This window comes from Idiotropiscis lumnitzeri, chromosome 1, assembly GCF_059441095.1.
Source record: "Idiotropiscis lumnitzeri isolate Australia: NSW breed Sydney's pygmy pipehorse chromosome 1, RoL_Ilum_1.0, whole genome shotgun sequence".
Taxonomy (NCBI): domain Eukaryota; kingdom Metazoa; phylum Chordata; class Actinopteri; order Syngnathiformes; family Syngnathidae; genus Idiotropiscis; species Idiotropiscis lumnitzeri.
Window position 1 is genome coordinate 16,075,691 of NC_142391.1, and position 26,852 is coordinate 16,102,542.

Genomic DNA, 26,852 nt, shown 5'->3' on the forward strand with positions numbered 1-26,852 from the left:
CCAAGCCTAGATCTCAACTCAATGGAAAACCTGTGGCGGGATATGAAGATTGCCGTCCACCGGAGATCACCAAGCAACATGACTCAGATGGAGCGGTATTACAAAGAATAGTAGGTGGAATTGTCCAAACAACATTGCGCAATGTATGAATACTTTTGCAACCCACTGAACACATTGTATGGAAACTAAGAAGAAAAAAAAATCCATTATACATGTATATATGATCTATCATATTGTATGATACCAATTATATCATATATCTACAATAAGAATTGTTACGTCACACAACTCTGTGTTCAAATGCGAAATGTGAGTAATGTATCTAGTTTTATATTTATATAATTCATCTGTAATTGTATCAACCTTTTTCAACACCATTTTGAACCACAAATGAAGCGTTGTCGGTGGCGCATTCATAATGCAATTACGAATAGCAGGACTTCAGCCAAGTGTGATTGTTTATGATATGCAGCAGAACTGCTACTCGTCCACCCATTTGGTGTTTGAAAGTTCTTTGTATCTGCTGTATGTTTATATGTGTGAATGAGAAGAAAGAAGACTTTGTGTGCATGGATGCCTGCATGCACATCTTGCATAGGTCATTACAGAGACAGATGAGAGAAACAGTTGGTGCTAAACGGGGGGAGAAATAATTAGCTCTCTGAGAAACAGAGAGGGATGACGGTGAGAGCGAGAAATGTCTGCCGAGAGGAAAAACGAGCCTGTTTTCTGGCAGACTTGAATGTGAAAATGGTCTGGCAGCAAATGCGAACCTAGCTCATTCCAAGTCTTGTATAGAAACTGTCAAAAATGATGCTTGTTGGAAACTGACAATGAGCACTTGATCTATGTGCTTTCTTATCACACATTGTCAATAGCTGGATAGATTATTACTGACACTTACTCTACTGAAGCATTAGCCAAGACGATATTTCAGGAAGGAATAGGTCAATAAGTTATGGTTTGTATTCGAGAAGGAGGACCCAAGAGCAGAATATTTATTTAAGCCGACAACGTGCGAGCCAGTAGGAATGTTGCTGTTGGAATGGGTCAGAGATGAGGTGGAAAGGCGCTATACAAGTGAAAGATTTACCATTTGCACATAGGTGCGGGGTTCTGGTATTCCAGAGACAAGATGGTTGAAGCAGACAAAAATCTATGATGAGCACACTGGGTGACATCATAGGCATAGCTAGCCTATTTTTAGGGGGGGCTGAAGAAACTCTTAAACAAATGGGATCACCCCGAATTTTTAGAGATTTTTTTTTATGTCTGTTCTTTTTAACAAGATGGAAATTGTGAATACGATACAGTACTAAGAATTGCACATTTGACCCGTCCGTCCCAATTCCTTGTTCTGCAGTCTTGGATTCCTTTGAGCCGGTTTCCTTGACATTTATGGAGGATCTGGTTTGTCAAATTAAGCCACCTGGATCCCCTTGTGACTCTGTACCGCCTCACTTCTTCTCCTGACGATTGGTGAATCGATTTTGGCCGTCATCAACAGCAACCTTCTGGTGTAGCCTTTTCATTGCGTTTTATCCAAAGTAATCAATCAAACCTTCTTAAAAAAGCTTTTAACGTAACTTTTGTTTGCTGTCCCTTACACTTTAAGTGCATCTGATCAAGTGGTGTTCCAGACTTGTCTAAATCTCCAGCAAATGATTGCTTGGTGCCGGGGCCCGACACATCTATCTCCAATCCTGTACACAAACACACTTGAGCACTTTGGTGCATATTGCCCCTAGTGCTGAAACCAGAAAAGCACTTTTTGGACTGTGCAGATTCTCCCATTGACTTAATTGCGTCAGTTACGCACCTTATTGAAATGTGCACAGTCTGGGTGGAGGGCGCTGACAAATCTGTCAGTGCGCATATTCTCTCGTGAATTTAAGCGTCTATTGGCCTCTGCACTCCTGAGGTCTTGGCGAAACATCATATTGCATGTTTTGAGTTATTTCACATTCACAGCCACTGACAGCAAGTGATTACTGTCACCGGCCGACTCGGCTCATTCATGCTGACGAGCAGACGGGTCACACCTGTCTGATATACACTCACCGACTCTCCAATGACTGTTTATGTGCCTCTACTACAATACAATACAATACTGGTCAACTCTCAATTTGAAACATGTCTTAAGCTTTCCATTATGAGCACGGTATTATAATTAAATGTTTTTTATTGGATTCATTAAAACATGTAGAACGCTCTAAATTGTCCTTCGGTGTGAATTTGAGTGTGAATCGTCATTGTGTGCCCTGCGATTGGCTGGCAACCAGTTCAGAGTGTACCCTACCTATTGCCCGAAGATATCTGGGATAGGCTCCAGCATGCCCGCGATAAGGATGAACGGCTCGTATTGATGGAAGAAACACAAAAACACATGCCCTTCAAAGTAGCCTGTCAATAACTTCCAGGTCCACGATGCAAGTTAATTCCAATCAAAGTGAGACATATTTTTAAAATAGTCCTCTATGGAATTCTCATGTCTCATGAAAACTCCACGTTCTTGAATTTAGGGCCACCCTCAGAATTAACCGAATCAGGCCTCTTTGATGGTTGCACCCATATTTGTAGGTTAGATGGTGTGTCAAAAGCCTAAAGGGGTAAATCCCCCTGTCTTGAAGGTGCGCTAAAAAACAGAAACAGTCCAAATCCTTTCCAGACTGAAGCACACAAGAAAATGTTCCTCAATCTCCACAAATGTGTTTAAAAAATGCCTTAAAATACAACAACACATCGTAAAATGAGAATGCGTTGGAGGAGCATTGCCTCAAGTATCTTGCATATGCAGACATGCATTAAAAACATGTTTTGCTTAATGAGACTATCTTAAGAGAGAACAATAGCGGTAGATCCCAATAAGAACAGCCAAAATTATTTCTATAACCACACACCTACAATTGCAGGTTGACAATTATGTATGTTTTATTCATGGAAATAATTGCATTCGCCACTTTTTTACATGTTTACTGGCCAGAAATCGTCTGCTTAGTTCGGCTGAGTTTCAACTAACAGGAAGAAAAATGTTTTTTCGATTGGCATTTTAGCTCGGAGAGCTCCTTCTGTATCCATAAGCCTTCTGGCCTCTCCACCTCCCATTAGGCATAATGCAGGGTGGAAATGTCTCTCTTAACTCGCACAGCACCTCTCAAATCCCTTGGAGACCAATAGCGAGAATGACAGATCGGAGTGTGTGTCGGCATGGCATTTAAGGCCGCTAATGAGATAAAGTGCCCAAGCTTGGCACCTCTCACCCGCATTCTACTCCTCCGTACCGCTTACTGTCATCTTGTGCAGCTAAAGAGCTTTAGAACAGAGGCCCCTGAAGTAGGGTCCACAAGCCAGCTTGGTTTTATCCATCCCTTACCTCCTCTTCCCTCCTCCCTTCTCTACTGCTCCCTACCTCCATTCCAGCACATAATTAAAAGCGCTGGGCCGGGTGCCCAAGTGGTTCAAAGTTATGAGTCACTCCCCAGGCCTGGAAGAGTGAGGCATAAATCACCTAGGGGGAGGGACTGTTGGAGGTTCTCTCTCCCATCACACCTGGGTTTATTCGGGAGGACCCTATTACTAGGCCCTCCAATTACCCCGTCCTGCCGCTCTGAATTTATTTGTACCACTCCCCCACTACCATTAAATTATAACTTTGCTTAATTTTTTTTCTGCTTGATGCAGACCAACCCAAGGTTAATAGCTGCCTTGCTGACTTTGAGGTTGCTGAGGGACTCTGATGTTATGATGCTCTTCCCCGCCTCTTCTTCATGCTCCTTTCTTTCATCCTCTCATTAAACTTGTAAATGGCAATATGAGTGGGAGTTACTGTCCAGGGCATCCCCATGTGCTGTCCTCTGAGACATAAAGCAAGTGTAACTCCAGTTGGGGGATCTGCCTTTAGTTGTCTGATCAACCCTAGAGAACCTCACTTTTTACTGCATTGTGGGCCCTGAACTGAATTCAACTGAGGGCACATGTTGAATCGATTCCTATGTAATGAAAGCCTCTCAGTAAAATGTGTAGGATATAAAATAAAGTTTACCTTGTTGGGCTTGAGATAGCTGTTGATTGTTTTTAACATCAGCCAAGGCCCAAGTAATAAAACGGATCAAGGACCTGCCCTCTAACATGCACCAAAATTAATAATGTAGTTGAAGGGTTGCAGCTTGCATCCCCTGTAAATCTTTACTGGCCCGATTCAACTGTAGGGATGTACAAGTATACTACTCTTGGACCCAGCTATATAACTGCATAACTGAAAACCTGCCGCCTACCTTGTGTGAACTGCACCAATGTAGTTGGTAACGCAATATATGGAGCGAAATAATAAACGAAAATAATAATAATATAATGGACTGAAAATTCGGAGATTGGAGCAGATTAAATGTCTAAACTGGTGTGTGTAACCGATTCACTTGCTTGGGGATTGAACCTGCTCTGTCACCACGTCTCCGGCTTGGGAGCGGAGAGCTATTTTACAATAAAATTCTAAAAACTAGCCAAGACCCACCAAAACATCCTCTGGAGCCATACGCTAAACCTAACATAAGTTAGTCATTTGGAGATTTTTTAAATTATTTTTTTCTCCTTTATTTGGCCTTTTACAGATGTTCTGTTTGAACAAACTCCTTCTACAGATTTGATCCGATCAACTCATCTATGATGTTTAATCATTACGATTTTTCGTTTATGCCAATGAAAGTGCATTATAGCTGCTCACAGCGCTAGTTTTGTTTGTTTTTCAAGATTGCATAATTTTTTTCCTCAAATTGTCATTAAATATTTCTCATATAGCCTACTTACTCAAAAGAAAGAAAGAAAGAAAGAAAGTTTCTTGAAGCCATGAGAATGGCGTTTTGAAAATTGTTTTGGGGAACATACCAGGTCACTCACCACTGTGACATATCAAGTTATGTTTCAGGATATGATATATCGATGCAACAGCTATTGATAAAGTAATATTTTTATGTGCTTTTGTATATTTCTTGTTGAATGTGAAATATTATATGCATGATGTTATATGTAACCGTGGCAGGATGTTGCAAGACAAAAAGTATTTTTTTCACATTGCTTTCACTCACAATGCCGTATCATTACAACCGGAACTCAAATGCTGAGCGAGGATTATGTCTTACTTTTACAACTTTCTTATCAACCCTACTATTCACATTGAATGTGCTTTTAAATGACTTAAATGGAATTCAAATGGAAGCAAAGTCAATCTATCCTCTGTTTCTGTTGTCCTTCCTTCAAGATCCACGTCATTGACTTTGATGATGAAAATAACATCATTAATAAGAATGTCCTTCTCCACCAAGCTGGAGAGATATGGAACATTGGTGCCAGTCCTGCAGACAAAGAAGTACTTACCACATGCTACAACAAAAGTAAGTGCCATGCTTTCCTTCTGAATCTTTCTCCGTCTCCATTCACTCCCCGTTGATGCCTTTTGCTTTCTTTCACCACGCACTCAACTGCGTGTTGTTTATCAGAAGGTTACTGTGGTACGTAACGCTAATCTGTTCATCCAGTAAAAATTAAATGCAAATCTGGCAGTCATGTTTCATACACTGCTGTCACCCGAAAGTGGCAGATTTTTGCGCCGCCTATCTGCCAAGTCATGGCCTTAAAAACCCATTTTGAGACAATACTACAGTTTGTACAGTAAAAGATCTCAGGCATTTTTTCTTTTTTTAAATAAGAAGCTTACAAAATATTTGTTTAATTCATTACTTCATTGATGGGCAGGTACTTCTGAGAGAATTTGTGCACAAGAAATTTAAAAATACATTTTCCGTATTTTGTACCCCTTTAATTTCCCGTGTTTTTTTTGCATTTTCATCCCAGAGTGTCTCTGGCTCTGCTTACTTTTTTGGTTTCATTATCTGTGAATGATTAAATGTGTTGTTCCCATCTAGCCAGTGACAGCCGGGTGGTGTCCTGTGCAGCAGTATGGCGGATGCCCTCCAGTTGGGAAACAGGAAGCCATGAGTCTCCTGACGACTCAGCCCACAACCCCCAATCTTTGGAACTGCTTTGTCACCTAGATGACAGTGCTCACGGCAACGCAGCCTGGTAAGTGTTTTGGGGGGATCCAAATGGCTAGTGTGACGTCACCCATCGCTTTCTGTTCCAAGCCACCGCAGCTAACATGTATACACAATGGATGGCAGTAGCCAAAAACACGGTCACATTATATGTGGTGATGGCGTACTTGTCAAAGTCAGTGAAAGGGATTTTAAACTCCTACAACTCAAATAAAGTTCTAAATATTAGTGTGCTAGCAGGTGAGAGTCTGAAAGGGAAAGTATAGGCTTCAATTTAATAATACAATTTATGAAGTTGAGATGAGTAAGTAGGGCGGCACAGTGGCCCGACTGGTTAGCACGATGCCCTCTCAAGGAAGTCGTGGGTTCGTTTCCTGCTCCGGTCTTCTTGTGTGGAGTTGGCATGTTCTCCCTGTTACTCCGGTTTCCTCCCACATTCAAAAAACATACATGGCAGGTTGATTGGACACTCTAAATTGCCCCTAGGTGAGCACACATGGTTTTTCATCTATGTGTGCCCTGCAATTGGCTGGCAACCAGTTCAAGGTGTACTCCGCCTAGTGCCCGAAGACAGCTGGGATAGGCACATGCCATCTGGTGGTATGGACTCCTCTGGATATTTTAATCCTAGTCATCCATCCATCCATCCATCCATGACACTATGAGAAAGCAAAGAATTTATGGTTAGTTATTTTCTTTTGTGTTTGGCTCTACCTCCCTGACATTTGAATATTCTTTCACTTTATGGGGCTCACACTATTGAATGGCCCACATCTCCGATTTTAGTCACATCCCAAGTCTTGTGTCTTTTGTGAGGCACAATGCCTCCCCATAACTCACTACCTATGAGAAAGGAAATCGAAGCTCATTTCTCATTTTAGTCCACTGTTCATCAGTATCCCTCGATTGCTATCATTTTTAGAGATGCCAATCAGTTAAAGTGATGCATACTGTAACTGTGTCTGCGGGGAAGAGATAAAGATGGAGGAAGGAAAAAAGAAGTGTGGGTTGTTGCATGTGCGTGGGTGTGCGCATGTGCATGTGTGTGTGCGTGTGTGTGTGTGTGTGTCTCAGTCAAAGGTCGGGTCAAGGAATGCCAATGTATAAAGATTGATAGTTTTTTTGCTACCCCATCTCAACACCCTAAGTCAAGAGAAGTGACTCGCACGAGGACATCAGGTCTGTGTGCATGCTTGTATGCATGTGTGAGCATCTTTTTGGCGATGCTCGGCACTATTGGTTAGATGAATGGCTTTGGTCTGGTTCCCTCCTCCTTTTATCCTCCTCCCTCAAAACACATTGTATTCGCACTCACATTGATTATTTTTTTCTTACTAGTGTGTGCATGTTTGGGTCAGGTGGGAAAATTAAAGATGTGGGATTTTGTATCAAATATTGAATGTTCCTATGGGCGGTATGTTTGCCTTTGTGTAGTACACAACTCACCTTTACAACTTTCTAATCCATCAAAATAGTAGTTATTGCCTGTATCTCATTTGAGTGCGTACAAATTGCCTCCCAGATTTACTGTTTGCAGGTACTGTGCCATCCACCTTCATCTTCATTTTTAAGGGTACTCCACAGGTTCTCCACATTGATTGTGGCCACACTGAGTTTTTTTTTTTTCTTCAAAACAATAGCAGCTATAGCTTCCGTGGTGATAGTTGCAGCGTCTTGCATGATAATTATTTTTTTGGCGGAAGGCACTGTTCTTTTTAGACCATAGCATCAAAGGGTCAGTTTCAAACTCAACATGCCTCTTTGAGAATGCACCTTCAGGCCCCCTGAAGGGTCCTACCCTCTCACATCATTATTCCAACCCAAAACATCCACCACTCCTTGAATCCATTTTCTCTACTGCTTATTCTCACTAGGGTTGCGGGTCAGCTGGAGCATATCCCAGCCCAGCTTTTGGGCGGCAACCAAGTGCAAGGCACATATAGAGAGGCATGCATTGACACTCAGTCACAGCTAAGGGCAGTTAAGTCTTCAATGAACTGAACATGCAAAATCATTCATTTTAAAAATTAACATTCATTTCTAAGACCATTGTTCCACCTTGTGGGCATTGGTAGGCGGGTGGCCAAAATAGTTTATCTGAATGACTGGACGCCTTGGGGGACCTCAGAGACACCAGCAGCTTCAAATTCACTCATTCAGTGGATTGTTTCCGCAGCTGCTCTTTTAATACATTTGCCTGACAGAAATTCTCCCTAATTTGTCTTGATCTGAACAATTCTGTTGACTCTCTGAATCACTCAAGACTTTTTTAACAGTACAATGATCCTGATTTGTTTTATTTTTCATGGCTTCGGTGTATTTCAAGCTTTTATAAGAACAAAGATCCTTCTTTTTTCTAATGAAAACTAACTTGTTTCATTGTGCAACAATCTCCTCAAGTAGTGAGCCAGTAATTACATTTAGCTTGAAAGCAAATGATCATTTTCAGTGATCTAAATGAACAGTACAGAAAATATATGCGAACGCTTAAACAGAAAAGTTCAAACTCAAAAAGTGGTAAAAAGATTAGGTTTGAAACATTGTTTCTTTAGCTGTAAAGCTGTAATAGTATGATTTAATTGTTTTGAAATATCCTGGACACACCACAGACCATCTATGGGAAGCATATGTCCAAACTGTAAGTTGGCCAAATCACGGTAAACTTTTGAAAAACAGTTTCCAGCAATCACTCCAATAGAATTGCTGATGCAAAAATTCCACATGCGTTTTATTGTGAAGTCTATCCAAACACAACCTGATATGTGTATCAATCAATCAACCAATCAGAAACCTGCCATACCATTAACAACACATAGAGAACACATCATTACAAATGATCTAAATCTTACGACAGTTTCACGAATATATAAGCATCAGGACTGCTCCAACACAGTTTTTGTCTCTCTATTCTTTATTTAAGATAATGATGTGGTATGGCAGAGTTGAAGTCTAGCCATGAATTTGCTTACCTCCGAATGCCACCAGCCACTACCAGACTTTGACGTCTAACACCCGAGAATGACTGCTGAAGCTCATTTGTGTTGAGAGCAATTTTCAGGCAGACGTTGCAATAAATCTAATTTTCGGAAAGGTACAAGCGTAAATACACATGGACAGGATTGCTACTCTTGTTAATGAAAGAAATACCCTCATTGGTCACTGAAATAACAGGAATCTGATCAAGGTAATAATAAATTAAAAAATGTCTTCAAACTTGTTATCACTCAGTCAAATTATTTAAACAGTGACATGGGATGGACTTTATTAAATATGTACCAGAGGAAACGAATGAGAGAGCTGTCTCCGGAAATTAGTAAGAAAATTATAGACAAACATGGTAAAGGCTATAAGACCATCTCCAAGTAGCGTCACAGGTGACTACAGTTTCATATATTATTCCGAAATTTACGATCCACAGGATTGTAGCCAACGATCCTTGGACGTGGACATGGCTGCATTAGAAAGAATTATGACAAATTGAAGAGATGGATAATACAAATAGTAACTGGAAAGCCTTCAATATCCTCCAAAGACATTGAAGGTGGACTCCAAGGTCACGGTACATAAGAGTCAGATCACAATGGCCGTCTTTATTTGAGCCAAATTGGACTTCATGGGAGCCAATCAGATCATCGCTCTGTTTTTTCCAGCCGCTAATTGGCGATTTTATTCTGTCAATAAAGAAAGCGCGATCTTTAAAATTGATCTTAAACCTTGCTGATTCACATCTGTGTTTTCCCTTTTCCTGTATGGGAGTGGCATCTTGACATTGGTCTGCACCTGCGGTACCAAAACAGCATTGGAGGAAACACCCACTATACAAAAGAAGAAATATAACCAGTCAGCAACTGCCCATATCCATGTTTGTAAGGATAAAAAAGGCACCATGTAGAAGGTTTGAGACCATGTTAATGCGCAGTTGTCATGCAGGCGTGAAATGTGAATATGTGACAGGTTTATTTATTTCCGTGTTGCAATGGGAATGTAGTGTGTATAGTCGTCATCGTGAATCATGAGTGCTGCCTTTTTTTTGTCCAGTATTTTTTTTTTTTATTCCTCGATCTTGCTCTCCTAATATATTAGACATGTTTGAATGTGTTTGTATTGTTTTAAACGTGTGTTGAACGACTTTAAAAGTTTAAGTGACTTAAATTATATAATAAATTGTAGCAGGTGTATTTCTGTATGGCGTATTTCACTTATTGCAGGGAGTCTTCTGGAACGTAACCCTCACAAAGGAGTGGTGTTTACTGTATTCTGAAGTGGCCTTTTCTCAACCCTGATTTATATCCGATTGAACATCTGTGGAAGGAGCTGAAATATGGAGAAAGCACCATTCAGAAATGAGAGAACTGAAGCAGATTGCGTATGAAGAGTAGGCCAAAATACCTGCTGGCAGGAGCCTAAGTCTCATTGAAAATTAACAAGAAAATATTAAGTTAAGAGTGCTAGTATTTTAGTCCAGCCCTGTTTCATGAGTTTTTTTTCTAAATAATTCTGGTGAACCACAATTAGATTGATTTTCATTGGTTGGTTGTCATCAAATGCTTATGCTTATTTATTTCTTGTTCCATGGTTAATTTTAATGACATTTTTATGTATCATTATTTTTGTTAGATTCAAATTATTCATGTGACCATTGTTGGTACATCTTTCATTTCACAGCGGGGCACCAGCCCCTTTTCCATATGTGTAAATCCCATCTTCACTCTTACTCTTCTGATGCACCAATTTGCCAAGAGAGCAGCGTGACAGCAATTATTTAAAGCAGACAGGACCCAGAATTTGCATCTTTCTATTTGCATTGTTGAACTTTCCCACCTTTTTCTTAGCCACCAAACCTAAAATCAAAAACCCATAAAACTAATCACGTAAGTGTATGATTGAGCCAATCAGCATTCCAAGGGAATTATAAAGCAACAGTTCAAGCTACCCTGTTACGGGACTGCTCACTTCCAAGGCACAGAATACATATTGTACTTTATGCTGAGCACAGTGAAGAATGACCAAGCAGGTGTGGAATCAAAACTATGCAGACCATAGTGTGCGGATTGAATCAAAGCTAGACATGCAGCAGAATAAACCACTTTATCCAAAACCAGTGAGGCAAGTGTATCTCATTGGTGTATTTGACCACTCCAATGACAGAATCAGAATGTTTAGCTCTGGTCTTTTGTTGTCAGGAATTGCTCAATGAAGATGCTATGTCATGATATACTATTCACTAATTAATAATATAATACTGCTATTACAAAAAGTAACAGAACACAGCTTTTCAGACTCAAAGTTGAGACCTTTGTCAGAGCTGGCATGCCAATGTGACTGCAGAAGTAGATTAGTCACCATTTAAATCATGCTCACATTTTTGTTTGTAACATTACTTGAAGTTACCAACATGGACCAAGTAGGCTTATTCTCCGATGTTGACCATATTAGTTTTTTCTTTAGTTATTTTATTTATAATTTTATATATTTATTTTTATACTTTACAGACGTGTACGGTTGATGCAACTCAGATTTACCCCTGACTTACTTACCACTAGGTGGAGTTAACTCCATTCTTAGTTGTGGTTTCATCCACTTATGTATTGGAATGTGGGGTTAAACATGACTGCTAGGATGCATTGCGGTCCTGCAAGCATGCTTTTGGAGTTACCTGTATAAAGGCAGACACATGTACACGATCTGTACAATCTCGTGAGATTGTACAGATTGTGTACATGTGTCAGTGATTACACTAGTTGATGCCTCCTGTTCATTTCATAATGTTAATGTGCTTGTTAAACAATGGGGTGTGTGTGTGTGTGTGTGTGTGTGTGCTTTGAATCTATCCACAGTGTACTGTGGGAGCCTATGGGAGATGGCAAGCGTGTGATTTCATTGGCTGATAACCATGTACTTCTCTGGGATCTGCAAGAGAGCTCCACACAAGCCACGGTAAGACACAAACACACACACACACAGTACACTGTAAACCACGTAACATAAACACACACTATTTCTCACAATACTAGACTCATTATTTGATAACAACCATATTGTCTCGATATTATCAGATGCACGCGTCCTCATTCTCTGTGACACCAGAAGAGTCCACTAATCTCTTTCATACCCAGCTCACCATAACCCCCTCCTTCTATATTTTTTGTAGTTGGGAAAGAAAATAGTTGTGTAGTTGTTTTCTGTATGTGCCTTGTGATTGATTACCAGTCTATCCCGCATCTCACATGAAATGGGGAGGTCGTGGCTCAGAATTTGAGCAGGTTGTCCAGTAACCGGAGGGTGGGGGTGCTACCTGAAGCCTCCCCTGCTCCTTCTTAGTCTGTATTGTTGTGGCCTAATTGGGCAAAACAATTCACCCACCTTGCCTCCAGTGTCACTCTCAGTGGTGTATGTCTGGTTGTGAATGTTTGGTGGTATTTGTAGGGGCCGTAGGCGCACACTGGCAGCCCTGGTGCCGGCAGTCTGCCCCTGGGCAGGTGTGGCTCCAAAGAATGCCAACCGCAGCTAGTTACCCAGTGCTGTCCCAGAACCTTTTTTAGTCACTCTTGTTGTCAACTCAAGATTCGACTTTTGACTGCCAATTGCGGCCGCGCAACAATATGCATACAAACTTCTGAATTTCTGTCTTCAGAGAGCTCTCCCCGCCCTCACATCTCTGTACTCCGAATGCAAATGGTTGATGAATATTCAGTATGAGGGCAGACTCGGACAGTTTCATTGGTCCACTGTGACGTTCGGTCATTTCATGTGTCAGATGTGACGAAACCATGGGTGAATTTATTAGCGATTTAAAACCCGTCAGTCAAAATTCCTAAGTAAACTGCGTCACATTAAAAGCTGCATGGTTCAAAGAGCAGGGAAAAAGTATCAAATTTTAGTCTGGGAACTACAATAGAAGTTGGATTTTGCTGCTTAACCCATATTCCACAAACGCATAATTAGTCAGAATGCCATGTTTAGCCTAGCGGCCCTGCATTTTTTGGTGAAGAATTATTTTTAGGTTCACTTCCCCTTCAAGATTTTTATAGTATCGTTATGTATATTAATGATATAACTAACCTCATTAACTACTAAAGTTGTGCTATTTCACATAAATATTTTTTTTTTCCATAAATGCTTTGGCTCATACTGTGACATGACTATTAGCGTTTGGTGAATTTGTTAAACATTCTTCCCAAATGGAATTGTCATGAGAGAAATGTGTTGCAGTGGTGCTGGCTATTGGCCATTCTTTCAGTAGTTTCATAAGAAGATATTGCACAGTATCCATGGTGCTTTTAAAAAAAAGTTCAGTTCAAAATCATTCATCTCACGGTTTGAATACTGATTTGTACATTTCAAATTGTCCTTGTACTTATTTTCAAGCTATTTTGATTAAAGCTCAGCTTTCATTCTTCTAGGAAGACTTAATTTTTGTCAATTGATTTTGAAAACCGTGTCTGAAGTCAGAGGTCACTAATTGAGAGTTGGTCAAAATTGAAAGATGTTTCAATATTTTTGTTCTCAGAATTAATTTATTTTTAAATTCCTAGTTATTTATTTATTTTTTTTGTGAAGTTAAGTGGTTTCCTCTTGGGGAGAGCTAATGTACATACCGATTTTCAATGTTCCATCGTTTAGGGTTATAAGGTTATAGTTGGACAACTGCTTTCAGATTTTGTGTGCTCGGGTAAGTAGTGACCCCAATGTGAGGTTGAGTACAACCACAGGGGCGTGTGAGGTCTTAATCCGATCTTCTGACACCAACACTGGACAGCAGAGGTATTAAATCCCATATCAAGGGGGAAGAGAAGAGTTGGAAAGTAATCGGGGGAGGCTGTATAATGAGAAAAGGAAGATGGAGGGAGCAATGGACGGCCAAGCTTGATTGGAAAGATGCAGGCTGGGAGGCAGAACAGGATGTATGGATGTGGGAAGAGAGTGTGCTTGATTAGGGGAGAGGGAATGAAAAAGATGAGAAAAAAAACTTGGCAGTCAAGACAAATTCCTCTCGTACTGATGAGATTGCTAATATCTCTCCATTCCTCCCTGCTCCGCTTCTCACCCTGGTTTTCCTGTCTCCCATTTCCTCCATCTGTCAGCGGGTTGTGTGTTCATTTCAACCGATCTATTTCTTTCTCACAAGGCCTTGGCCTAGATTAGCATGTTGTCAATGTGGGTGTTTGGATGAGCGTGTATGTATATGAAGGAGGATCATTCGCATACATTGGATAGTTAAAGTCTCTACACCCCTGTTCAAATTCCAGGTTTTTGTGTGTCATTTCAAAATCTTTTTCATCCATATTGCAAAGGGAATCTTGCAAAGGAAAAAACACAGACTTCCAATCTCCCAAGCACATGGGAGAAAAATGTGTTGGGGTCCAATGAAACCAAAGTTGATTTTTATGGGGGGCATAATTCCAAGTATGATTGTCACAAACACAGCATTGCATATAGATCAGGCGAGGGCAAACTACGGCTCAGGGGCCACATTAAACGTTTTAATCCGGCCCGCCGAACTTGAAAACATTTAAATGAATAAACCTTGTTAATGTTTTATTTTCTAAATACTGTCCTTTTTCAAAGACATATATATTGTTGTAATGCTTTTCTTCCCTTTCATTTAAAATTAAATGTATTTTTTTAAATATTTTTTTTCTCCGATGAGGTGAGCTTACCAAAACACTTCATTCATCTGCTCCTGGTCCGGCGCCTCTGTCAAATTTTAGAACCCATTGTGGCCCGCCAATGAAAAAGTTTGCCCACCCCTGGTCTAGATGCAGGTAATGGAAAGAATGCATGCAAGTGTTGGCAGAAAAACCAAACATCTGCGGTAATTCAAAAAACAACTAAATACCAGGAAAAGCCAACTAAAACAGCCTAGCTTTATTTGGTGTTAAATCTGATCATGCTTTTGTGTGTTGATTTAATTTTAACACGAGTTTCAATGTGTTTGATTAATTCTGAACACTGCGATTGGCTGGCGAACAGTTAAGGGTGTACCCGGCTTCTTGCCCAGAAGACAGCTGCGCTAGGCTCCAGCACACCAATGACCCTTGGACAATAAGCGGCACAGACATTGAAAGGATGGATGATTGGATGGATCATTCTGAACACATTTTTGTTTTCAATGGAGTTGTACAAGAGCAAAACATTGAACTATTCTAAAGTGGCCTTCTATGATCCCTGATCTAGATCCTATTGAAGGAGCCATTTGGAGAATTGTTGTGCAACAATGTATTATGTTAAGGGTACCATCATTCTTGTCCTTTTATTATTATTTCAATCACTTTGTTTGGTCATCCTATGCACAATACTCTCTCATTATATTCAGTTAAAATCCATTTTAATTTGGAACGTTCTCTTCTTACTTGATTTGTTTCCCCTCATGTGACCCCGAAAAGGACAAGCAGCATGTTTGGTGCCATGTTTGAGAGGCGTTAAAATCCTTTAAGGGAACACGGAGCCGCGACTGCTCTCCTCACTCACTCACTCACTCACTCACTCACTCACTCACTCACTCATGGCATTGTTTGTATGCTATTGGAGAAATAATGAGAAGGTTCCCATGAGTTGTGTGGTGACAGCTCGATTGATGATCACTGCCTAAACAGCGTGACTGTAGGGCAAATACAAAATATACGAAAAGCAAAAAGATCTGGATGCAGACAGTTGGAGGAAAGGAAAAACATGAGGATTATCATGGTTTTTTTTTTCTTTTTTTTTTTATGGCTGCTTGGCACATCTTACTTTTAGTGGAAAAATAATCCAAATCCAGTTTGTAGAATCAATATCATTCCACTTTTGGACTTTCATGATGAAAGACTGTGTGTGAAGTCCTTGAAGTGTCTTCGATTATTTTCCTTTTTCATTGTTGCCCTGAGACACAAATAGCAGTTTTGATGAATATCCATTGACAACCATGCTGTCTTGTGCAAAAAAACAAAAAATGCTCTATTCACCTTACATTCAGTTATAGAAATGCTTGCATGTTCTCGACATACACATGAGCTAATATTTTCCCCCAGTACCATAGTTTCCCTAGCATTGTATTGATGTTTGTTAATTTAAATCTCTAAAATTTGGGAGAGGTGGGGAGTGTGAATATTTTTGTCCTGAGTACACCCTCGCCTGGCTGCTTTACTCCACCTTCATTTCGTATATTCAACTAGTAGTTCTTCGCATTAATCAGTCGAGGTAACTCTTAATTTTAAAAGGATTGGTGACCTGTCTATTTAAATGAAATCCAGACCTTCTTAAAGGGGAAGTCATCCCAAAATCTTCTTGACAAGAATATGTTCAATGTAGGCCCACTAGTTGAAACATGCCATTCTGATTAATATTGCATTTGCGGAATATGAGTTAAGCAGTAAAATCCAACCGTTTTTTATCTGCCATTTAGTCACTTCTGTCAATCAAAAATGACATCAGAATTGCTCAGAACTCAGCTAACAACCAATTATGGCTCTGTCGTTAGCTGAGCCCTGAGCAACCGTGATGTCATTGTCATTCGACAGAAATGACAAATTGGCCGCCCCCTGATCGGGCTAAAAACTGGTGGATTTTGTTGCTTAACTCATATTCCACAAACACAATTGAATGTTTGGTTTAGACTAGTGAAGCCGTAAAGAACATTTTATTGCAATTGCATTTTATTTTTTTAATAACACACTTCAAGAAACAGCGAGGTAAAAAAAAACCTCAAATTTCTTGGAAAATTCAATGAAGTGCTTTGACTGAGCTATTTGATACAATTCAAATGCCTGTTTTTGAGATGTTGCTCATTTGGGTTGTGATCCTTTGCAGGTCTCCAGCACTGCTATGCTTGAGGGAAAAGGACAACTTAAGTTCACCTCTGGCAAGTGGAGCCCTCACCATAACTGCAGCCAGCTAGCCACTGCAAGTGACACAGCCATAAGAGGCTGGGACCTTCGCACCATGAAGTGAGTTTTCTTTCAGGGCTTATCTGATGTGATGTGATGATGATAACGGTATATATCACAATATGAAATTAAGCTTGAAGGGATTTGTAATTAATAAGAATTTCATAACTGAATCATCTGAATAGCTTAATTTTGTTCACATTAGAGAAGCAAAATGTATCAAATAAATAGCGTTACAACAAAAGTATTGAAGAGTTATTCGATGTCAAATATCATAATTAACAACAGGCACTCAACAAAGAATGTTGCTGATAGATTTATTTATTGATTGTCTTTAGTTCAAATATTTATAATATATTTTAAGTTGTTCTTTTGTGCCATGTACTTCTTAGGCGAATGTGTTCTCCGGCATGCTATTTTTCTATTTTCTGTATCCACTACTGCTGCTGATACAATGCACATTTCTTCAACGTGAGACATATAAAGGTGCTTAAATTTTGAATATTTACAACTTTTGTACTTTTGGTCTTGCTTGGATTACGAGAGTCCTAAAATACCACTTCTGGTAGAACATTCCGATACTGAAATTTGAAGTTGTAAGAAAACATTTTCCGTAATAGTAAAAAAAAAAAATAAATAGCCACTTCTACTACATTGCTGGTAAATTGGCGCATACTAATTTATTTGTCTGTGAAGTTCAAAGTTCGCATTTGCAGAGCCATTGCGACTTCGCCATTTCCGTTAATTAGATGCGTAGCGATCAGTGCAACAGTGACATTTATTTTCAACACTAAGGGGGGTGGGTAATTAGTTTCAGGTGTTAAATTTCACACTTTGGTCGCGACTGGCAATATTACAACTCCAATACTACGTCGGAAGCCAGCATGAGGAGAATGAGGACGCGTGCATCTGATAATATCGAGACAATATGGTATTTCCTGTCACGCCCCTTCTACCAAGAAGAAAACAATTTGCGTCCCCCCACCACCATTTTATTTTACATTTCGTACTAATGTACGTGTTCTTTGTATATTAATGTTAGATTGTCAATAAAATAACAAAGCTAAATGGATAAAAAATATATCATTTTGAGAACGACTATTGTGAGGATCTCGAAATTTGTACTGTTGTGCAAATATTGATGAGATGATAAATATTTACTATACGTTTTTGTTTTGTTTTTTTAACTTTATTAACATGAACAAACCAAACAGTTTTTAATACGTACATATTATAGAAAAGACAAAAAGAGCCAGGGGGATTTTAAACAAAAATTCTATCGGAATAACATAAAGCAACAGTCTTAATGTTTACTATACGTTTTTTTATGTTAACAATACGTTTGACGTCGAACCTCTTCGTTGTGATGACGTCAGCCATTTCCGTGTTGCAGCCTGAGAGCGTCTGCTAAATTGCTAACGTAGCCCTGGTCTTATTTTATGTTCAGATACGTAATGGTTGCAATGCAACATTTCTGTTCGTAGCTGCAGGCTCCCCGCCCAAACGCGGTTCAAGTCAGACTTCTGTTAAAAGTCGAGCGTCCATCGAAGCAATTCATTTTACCGATTAGCGCACTTAGCGCCTCCTTGCTCGCCTCCTTGTTAGGCACGCTACTTGTTTACAGAGTCGTTTATTTGCCATCACGTAGCTTGTTGCTTCTGCTGTGTGCGGACTTACATATAGTTCAAATAAAGTCTGTTCTGCTGCGGCGCGGGGCATTTAAGGAGCGGCGAAAGAAACCACTTACGGGTCAACGAGCGACAGGGCGACGCTTTTTTGTAATCCATATTGCGTGACAGGGCGACGCTTTTTTTAAATCAGTACTGCGTGAACAAACAGCTTTGATGAGCTCAAACTCGCGTTGTCTGAGATCGCCTTTTTCGGTCCCAAAACTATGCAAAAAAAAAAAACATGTTCCCCAGGGTCCCACGCGCCCCCCTCAGCATGGGGTGCGCGCCCCACTATTTGAGAATCACTGCCTTATAGTATAGATAGCAAGCAGATAAAAGCCGAAAATATCAATCTTAGATGTCTAGGTTGTCAGTGTGAACATGTTGTGTAAGCTATTAAAAACAATGCCACTCAATATTTTGAAAAGCAAGGGTTCAGTCACATTGAGGAATGAACGAAGAAACCCAAGGCTTGTTCTATGTACAGTAAGATTTACCACTCGGCATTGATATTTTTTGAGCCTACATCAAATAATCAGCTTTAAATTTGAAAAACTGCCTCTGTACTAAATGTGACAGATGTGAATTGTATAAGTCGCATGATGGTTTAACGTTTGGATCTTTGCACACCTGCATACGTATCAATTCAACTAAGATACTGTATCTCAGTACAATGCATAGAAATGTCAGAAACATTTTATTTGATTACGCTAAATGAAAATTATTCAAAGGGTCTCTGACTTCAAGTACTATTGAACCTTATTTCACAAACTTAATTTAGTAGTGGTTGCACAGCTGCTCCGTAACCGAAGGTTGATTCCGCAAACCAAACTGCGTTGGGAGATCAATGACATGTACACCAATCTCACATTTATCTATTATTTCTTTCTTCTTTTCAAGACTAATTTGATTGGGCTTCCTAATAGCAATATCACTTACAGTTTCCTCTTTCCTGGTCGCTATTACTGAGTGCTAATTTAGAGGCGGAAAAAATGAGTATTTTCCACACAGGTACTGTCTTTATGGGAAATTTGCGACAACCGGAGCAAACAGTGAGAAAATGTCACAAATACTTTGTAGTCTTTTGACTGTTGACTGTGTGAACCTCCGCGCGGCGTGATGAAGTACGCTTACCTGGCAGTCAAACATGAATGTTCCTGTTTGACATGGGCCGTATGTACTCCGTCACATTAACCTTGTAACTGCAGGTTATCGGTAGCACATCTTGTAACCTCTATCCTTGTGTATGCGTGTGTGCGGTGCGCGTGTCTGCGTACCTTCTGTTTGTGATTTATATGATGATGTGTTAGGTCAGCACGTGTACGTGCGGGGGCTCTGCTAGAGGAATAATAATCACCTTGCCATCGATCACCATGATAACAGCAAAGTGCAGAGAAGATTGAGAGGGCTGGTTGGTGAGGGAGAGATAGACAAGAGGAGAATATATTTACAAGATGTGTATCGCAGCCTCTGATAGAATGGATGAAACAGTGATATCACTCTGCCTTGTAACAAATTAAAGAGTTCCTGCACACTTCATTCTGGCTGTCCTCGCCTCGCTGTGGCTTTTGAAAGACTGTGCTGATTTGGCCCTCAGCACATAGCGAAGGGGGCGGTGGCCGGGTTGGCAAAAAAAACATTGTGTCATCTTTAAAGATCATAATGCACCATTGTTATTTCAGAGGACAACTCCAGGCAGCACAAGGGAATGCATCTTGAAATTCTTACAAAGCGACACTTAAGGAAACTACAAGTATATTTACGTACTATATTTTAATTACACCATTTATTACGTCCATATACTGTAAGTCGTTTTTCCATAACATTTTAGCTTTAATGTTAAGCTGCCGGCCGGCCGCCGTCGAGCCAAAAATACAGAATACACATTTTGTGTTTTACATTAACATTGAATTATATTTACAATTTCATGTGTGCCATGGATGAAATTAGGCGATCGTGAAGCTCGCCGCTAGCCCTCATTCATTCCAAATGTAGCGCTCATTCTCATTCATTTTAAAGTTAATTTTCTTACCCGTTTGTTTTAGTGTGTTAGCCAGCCTTGAGTTGAGCAAAACAAACCTACCTCGTTGTCTGCAGACTTCAAATCTGCCAATTTTCAACAACACACTGCTTCCTCTCCACATTTTGGAATTTGTCAATTGTTCTGCCAACTCAAACATGGCCACTCTCAAAGAACAGCCCAACATTAGTGGATCATGTTCTATTTTCTACAAATGTGATATAGAGTTTTACATCAATTATGGAACACCCCGTTTTTATATTAGGGACGGAAAAGCAGTGTTAATGGAAAGATGTGTCACATTTTACGTAAGTTCTTCCCTCACTTCACTTTTATTCTACATTATTTAGAAACCAAAATGTGTCAGTCTTTTTCCTCCTTCTGAAGCATGCAATCAGTTTGCTCTTAAATGCTAGTGTGTAGTTTAATGTTGGACTGTGCTATATTCTCAGTCTTTCATTAAGGTGACTTATTTTGGTTTTGCAAATATTTTATATTCATCAAAATTATGAATAACTTCATAATTTTTGTGCATCCTAAAACTTGATTGTTTCTTGTCGACTAACAAGGGGCATCCAAGGCTGCATCTGATGGCCGGCCAAATAAGCAAACGATCAAACTTGCCTGTTCACAGTTCATCTATTACAGGGGTGGGCAAACTTTTTGATTGGTGGGCCACAATAGGTTCTAAAATTTGACAGGAGCAGTTGGATGGAGTGTTTTGGTAACCTCACCTCATCAGAGAAAAAAAATACATTCAATTTTAAATGACAGTGAACAAAAGCATTACAACAATATATGTCTTTAAAAAAAGACAGTATTTTGAAAATAAAACATTAACAAGGTTTATTCATTTAATTTTTTTCAAGTTCGGCAGGCCGGAGTAAAATGTTTAACGGCCGCAAGTGGCCCCTGAGGCGTAGTTTGCCCACACCTGATCTATTACCAACCAGAATGTGCAAAATAATAATAATAATAATAATAATAATATTCCCTTTATTAGTCCCACAATGGGGAAATTCGAGATTCGAACCCAGGCCTCCTGGGGAGACTGGGTCCGGAACGCGGCGCCTTAGACCATTCGGCCATCCTGGCAGCCATTCGGCCATCCTGGCAGCCTTTGAGAAGTCAAGCAAATTAATTAATTAAAAACACCCAATGTCATTTATCAAACCTGTGACGTACCGATTCTAAAAGGTAGCTACAAACCATCACCGCTGTGCTTTATTGCAGTTATTGTGGCAAGGGGTTGACTTAATCTTTTCTGCTTGTGTAAACATTTTTTGAAACGCCAGAAACAACAATGATCCTTATTTTTTTTTGCATCTCTTGAATGATCACAAGAAGGATCATGCAATATCACCAAAGACAAACTCCTTTCTGAATTTACATGCGTCATTTGTTTTTTCAAGTGTGCTGTCCCATGTTTTGAATGCAATGTTCAGCAAAATGAGCAAAAAATCATGCAATTCTCTTGCACTCAAGACGACTTAAATCAAACAAAACATGGCTTTTATGTGCTTGCTGGCTTCCAAACAAATAATTGGTTTAATAGACTGCACTCAAGTTGCGCCCTTCGCAGACATTCTTTTAATGTGCAGGCTGTCTGTGTTGAAATATCCACTTCAATGAGCGTTTTTGTCGGCTAAACTGGACTCAGTGCCCCCTTCGTTCGTAGCACTGACTCCGCAACCAACCAGCCGTGCCTCTTTCTCCTAAATACCTTTTCTTTCTTTACTTTTCAACACACTTAAGCAGCACTGTGGCAGACATTACAGCAACTTGACATGCCATGACAGCATCCTGAGGTGGACGCACACTGATGATGCAATAGCACTTCATTTAGAGCTTCAAATTCACTCCATCATAGCCAAGATTCGATGTATGGTCGATTATACATTGTGAACTTTTGTTGAATTAATTATCTACCCATTTCACGTTGTGCATTGGTGTCTCAGACAGTAATGACTTTTGAAATATGGTGGAGCCTACATTTTAGTAAACTTTATTACTACCATTATAAGTTAATTTCATACCAGCCCTCCAAAGATATTCATTTTAAAACAGCAGTATAGATGCCAGACCTGCAGTGCCAAAGTAGACACTACAGGGTGCATACTTAAAATCAGTGCAGTGGTGCAGTAAAGACTAGCCTCTGCTCAAACCTCCATAGAAATACTGTGAGACTGCATCAAAACTCCTCCAGAAAGACAAAATAATCTCATCATTAATGCACATCACTGACCAAACCATCGTAAATCTGACAGCTTTTCTTCACAATATGCAGTATTATTCGCATACAGCACCATTATGCAAAAATAATTTTCTATCAGGACTGTCGCATTTCCTATTAAAAAATAGACAATTATGCAAAAGATCTCCGCTGTTTTTAAATATACTTTTCCATATGATACACTTGATGTGAGAGTGTCCTTTGGAACCTTGCTGCAGTCAAAACAATTATAGCTAACCTTTTCATATATTCGCAGCACCCTTGACGCTATTAGACATATATTTAAAGACTTGTATTAGGTAGACTGTAGAATCAAAATGAACAATGAGTTTAGCGTTATTGGTACTATCTCAGGAGAGATTTCCATCAAATTTACAAATATATTTGTGATTTCCACTTGTTTGAGAACCACAAAAATATGTGTGATTTACATGTTTGCTAATGTTGTGTGCAAAACATATCATTTCTAAATATTTAATTCTACTTGTGAATTGTTGCATGTGCATTTGTGGCTCAGCGCGCCTGCACATTGATGTTTGAGACAAACGTCACTGGGTTTTAAGACGTCACGTGCTGCAGTTCTAAACATTCATGTGTTGAACTTGAAAGGACATTGCTGTTTCCATTGAACAAGAACAAGCCATATCCCGTTTTTGTTTAAACATTAGAAATTGAAAACCATACATAAAACGAGCCTTACTCTGCTCTTCATATGTTTATTTATCTCATGTCAGAAAAAAATATGCTTTGTTTATATACATCTTTTTCTGTATACATATATATATATATATATATGTATGTATGTATGTATATATATATATATATATATATATATATATATACAAATATGCTATCAAGTGATTAATTTTTTTTAACTATTAATCACAAAAAAATCCATGATCAATTGTGATTAATCGCATTTTTCAACTACTATTTTTTTGCGAAGCCTATAACAGATATTAAATCACCAAATATGAAGTATATTTAATTCAAAGACTGTTCTTATAGCTTTCTTGGATTCTTGAATACGATCTGAATGGAGACATCTTTGCAGGTATTTATTTTCAAAACAATTCTCAAAACTGCCCACAAGCGCCACACTCCAGCAGTGTTGGTTTGCAAGGCCCAGTGGTAACTTGAACAAAGTGTTTTGTTCTGAGACGTGCTAAAGACAGCTAATATGGCAGTTAACTAAGTTAAAATATTTAACTGAGTTAAATTCTTTTGGATTAATCACCTGAGTTAAATATCGTCTGTCAGACAGGGTCACCTTGTTAAAGTAATAATTACGGTCGTGGACAGTGAGTTTACTTACTAAGTTGAGTTACTCACTAAAATGTAAACAATGCTTTTGAAATATGCTAACTGGCGCTAATTGTTTTTGCCTCCAGCAAAGCCCCATATATGACATCATACTTATACAAATTGTTAAGGGATGACAAATGGTGAACTAAGCTTTTCTAAAACTGTGAGGCAGCAATTTGCAAATGGATTGTGGATACTTGGGCGAACGTGCATGCTTGCACTGTTGTTCACGCTTTCGCAAAAGCTGACATCATTTCTGAGGGCTGACAATGACGTGAGGAAACCTGATGTGTTAAATACTTTAATATTTCAAAAAAGTATAACTGAACTCTGTTTTGCTCCCTCTCGCATGCTAGCTTATGTTTTGGGGTGTGTGCATGCTGCGGTATGTCTTTTAATGCTACGGCCTTTTAATGCGATGCGCCTTTTGGTCGTGAAAACACGGTCATGACATTGTTCAACGCGGCGATTAGTGCAACGAATGATACATTGGAAATAAAACTAGCAGCGCATCTCTAGCTGGCAAAGTTCTGAGGGATGATGGATATTCATTGTAGAGGTTTAAAACCACACAGGACAGAGATGACACATTGATTCAAAAGAAAGTAAAAGCTATGAAGCTACTTCCCAGGTAGTTACATCGTCAACCCAAGTGACATTAACAATACCTATTAATTATTTCCCATAAACCAATAGCTTCTTCTCCATCTCTTTCCATTTGTTTACCTGTTTATCTTTCTTCATAATTATTTCCCGCCATCTGATGTCCCTCCCTCCAAACCTGCCACCATGTCATCCTTGTCTGCCAACCCAATCTCAAAGCCAGGCTTTAATTTCGAACAGCAATGAAATGATTGCTCTACTCATTTCGATTTTTCTTCTCGTTCTCCCCATCTTTTCACACAGCAGTTGTCATAGAAACAGAGTGTGTGTGTCTGTGCGTGCGTGTGTGTTTGTGTGACTATGACCGTCTGTTCCAGTCGATTCCCTCAGCAGAGAGAGGAGGTTATGTGTACCAGGTATTTCTCTGGAATTTGTTCATCCAATCACATTGTGGGAACTGTCCTGTCTTTTGAACAGACAAAAGGGGGTACGAAAAGTCACAAAATATCAAGACTCAAAGTTTCATCACAAGTTTAAATCCTTGAGGTAAGGGTTTGTAAATAATTAATGAACGCCAGTGTAATATTCTCTAACTTGATGGAAACACAGTTATATGAGACTTTGCTGCTCTACTTTTGTATCTTCCAAATTTACACACAACAGTATTTGTGAGTGTGTTTCTCCAGTTTTATGTTTTTTTATCTGCGTGTGCCTAACAGTGTGTGTAATAGGTCCCCTGTTCCCCCATCAGCCCCCATCACACACACTCAGCCGTGCTGGCTGAATGACAGTAGATTGAGTGTGTTTGCTGGCTTAGGCAGAACACAACCCTAATCCCCCCGCCCTCCACTCATACAAACACACACTCGCACACATACAAAAAAGTCCCAGGTCTCTCCACTATTAGCTGGAGCCTAGGGAGGGGATGTGTGAGCGTGTTGCTTTGTGTTCATGTTGGCGTGTGGGGGTGGGTGTGTGTGTGTGTGTGTGTGTGTGTAGTAGGGATTGCTTAGTGACACCGGAGAGGGAAAAGGCGAATCTAACCCAATTTCCTGCTCCATTTCCTTTTCACATGGCAGGCACGTCCCATTCCACGCTGGAACGGGTTAAACACTAGCCACCCTTGAGCCCGGGGTCACAGCTTTTACACAGGAGAGGGAGCCCTGTGAATAAATCATGTGTCTCAGCTTCCAAATTAAACATGAAATTGTTACTTTAAATAAAATTGAAGTTTTATTGCTGTTTTGTAACCGAGAGACTATTAGTATTCAACAAACTCACCTGACATTCAATGGAATTCTGAAGTTTAAATATCGAATCCAATCTGATTAAATAAAAAAATAAATAAATGTTCCGACACTTGGTTCAGAAATTTCTCGATTCACATGACCATTGCAGCGAGGCCTCGTTATGTCACAGCATTGTTGACCTGCGTGGGCATGCCTATAGTTCCTTCAGAAAGCCTTCAAATGTGTCAGAATCACTCATCAAAGGGGGTATGTCTTTGGAAAATGTCATTATTTTCAACAAACATGCCGAGGAGGAACGCGGAATGCAGGTGCTGCGCTGCATTTCCACAGAGACTAGATGAAGCCGACTGGAGACACAGCGCCCCCGAATTTTTTTTAAATAATGTCAGCAAACTCGTCAGTAATTAAGTTTGGTTTCCAAAACCAGAAGGAGTTCATTTGCCAAGTGACAAGTGACGGAAACACTGGCAGGGCAATTCCGTTTTATTAAGTATGATTGCATAATTTAGACTAAAAGTGAAAAAAAAAAATTGGCTTGGATTTGAGATTTGTATCATTGTACTCGATCAAAAACAACAAAGCAGAACATTTTTGTTGTAAACGTATTTGTAAAAAATATACTGGTCATTTTTTTGTGTTTTTCTGCCACTTGCTGTTGACTGAAAATGACATTGCTGTTACTCAGGACTCCCGTAATGACCAATCACAGCTCACCTTGTAAGCAAAACATGATTAAACTCAAAAACGCTACATTAATCAGGATATCATGTTTAGACTAGTGGGTCCCCTCCTTGCTCCGACTTCGACGGACTCACTGAATGCACATGGCACTTTAGCATCTAGCCCAGAACAATTTACT

General features: G+C 39.6%; 1 protein-coding gene across 1 annotated transcript in view; it reads left to right on the forward strand.

Moving 5' to 3' along the window:
* Positions 1–26,852, forward strand: part of eipr1 (EARP complex and GARP complex interacting protein 1) — a 38,422-nt gene that overhangs the window by 2,226 nt on the left and 9,344 nt on the right. The window contains exons 3-6 of the mRNA XM_088288418.1: positions 5,255–5,387; positions 5,919–6,075; positions 11,885–11,984; positions 16,836–16,972. Coding sequence (XP_088144544.1) covers positions 5,255–5,387; positions 5,919–6,075; positions 11,885–11,984; positions 16,836–16,972 — 527 coding nt within the window. The remainder of the gene's footprint in view (positions 1–5,254; positions 5,388–5,918; positions 6,076–11,884; positions 11,985–16,835; positions 16,973–26,852) is intronic.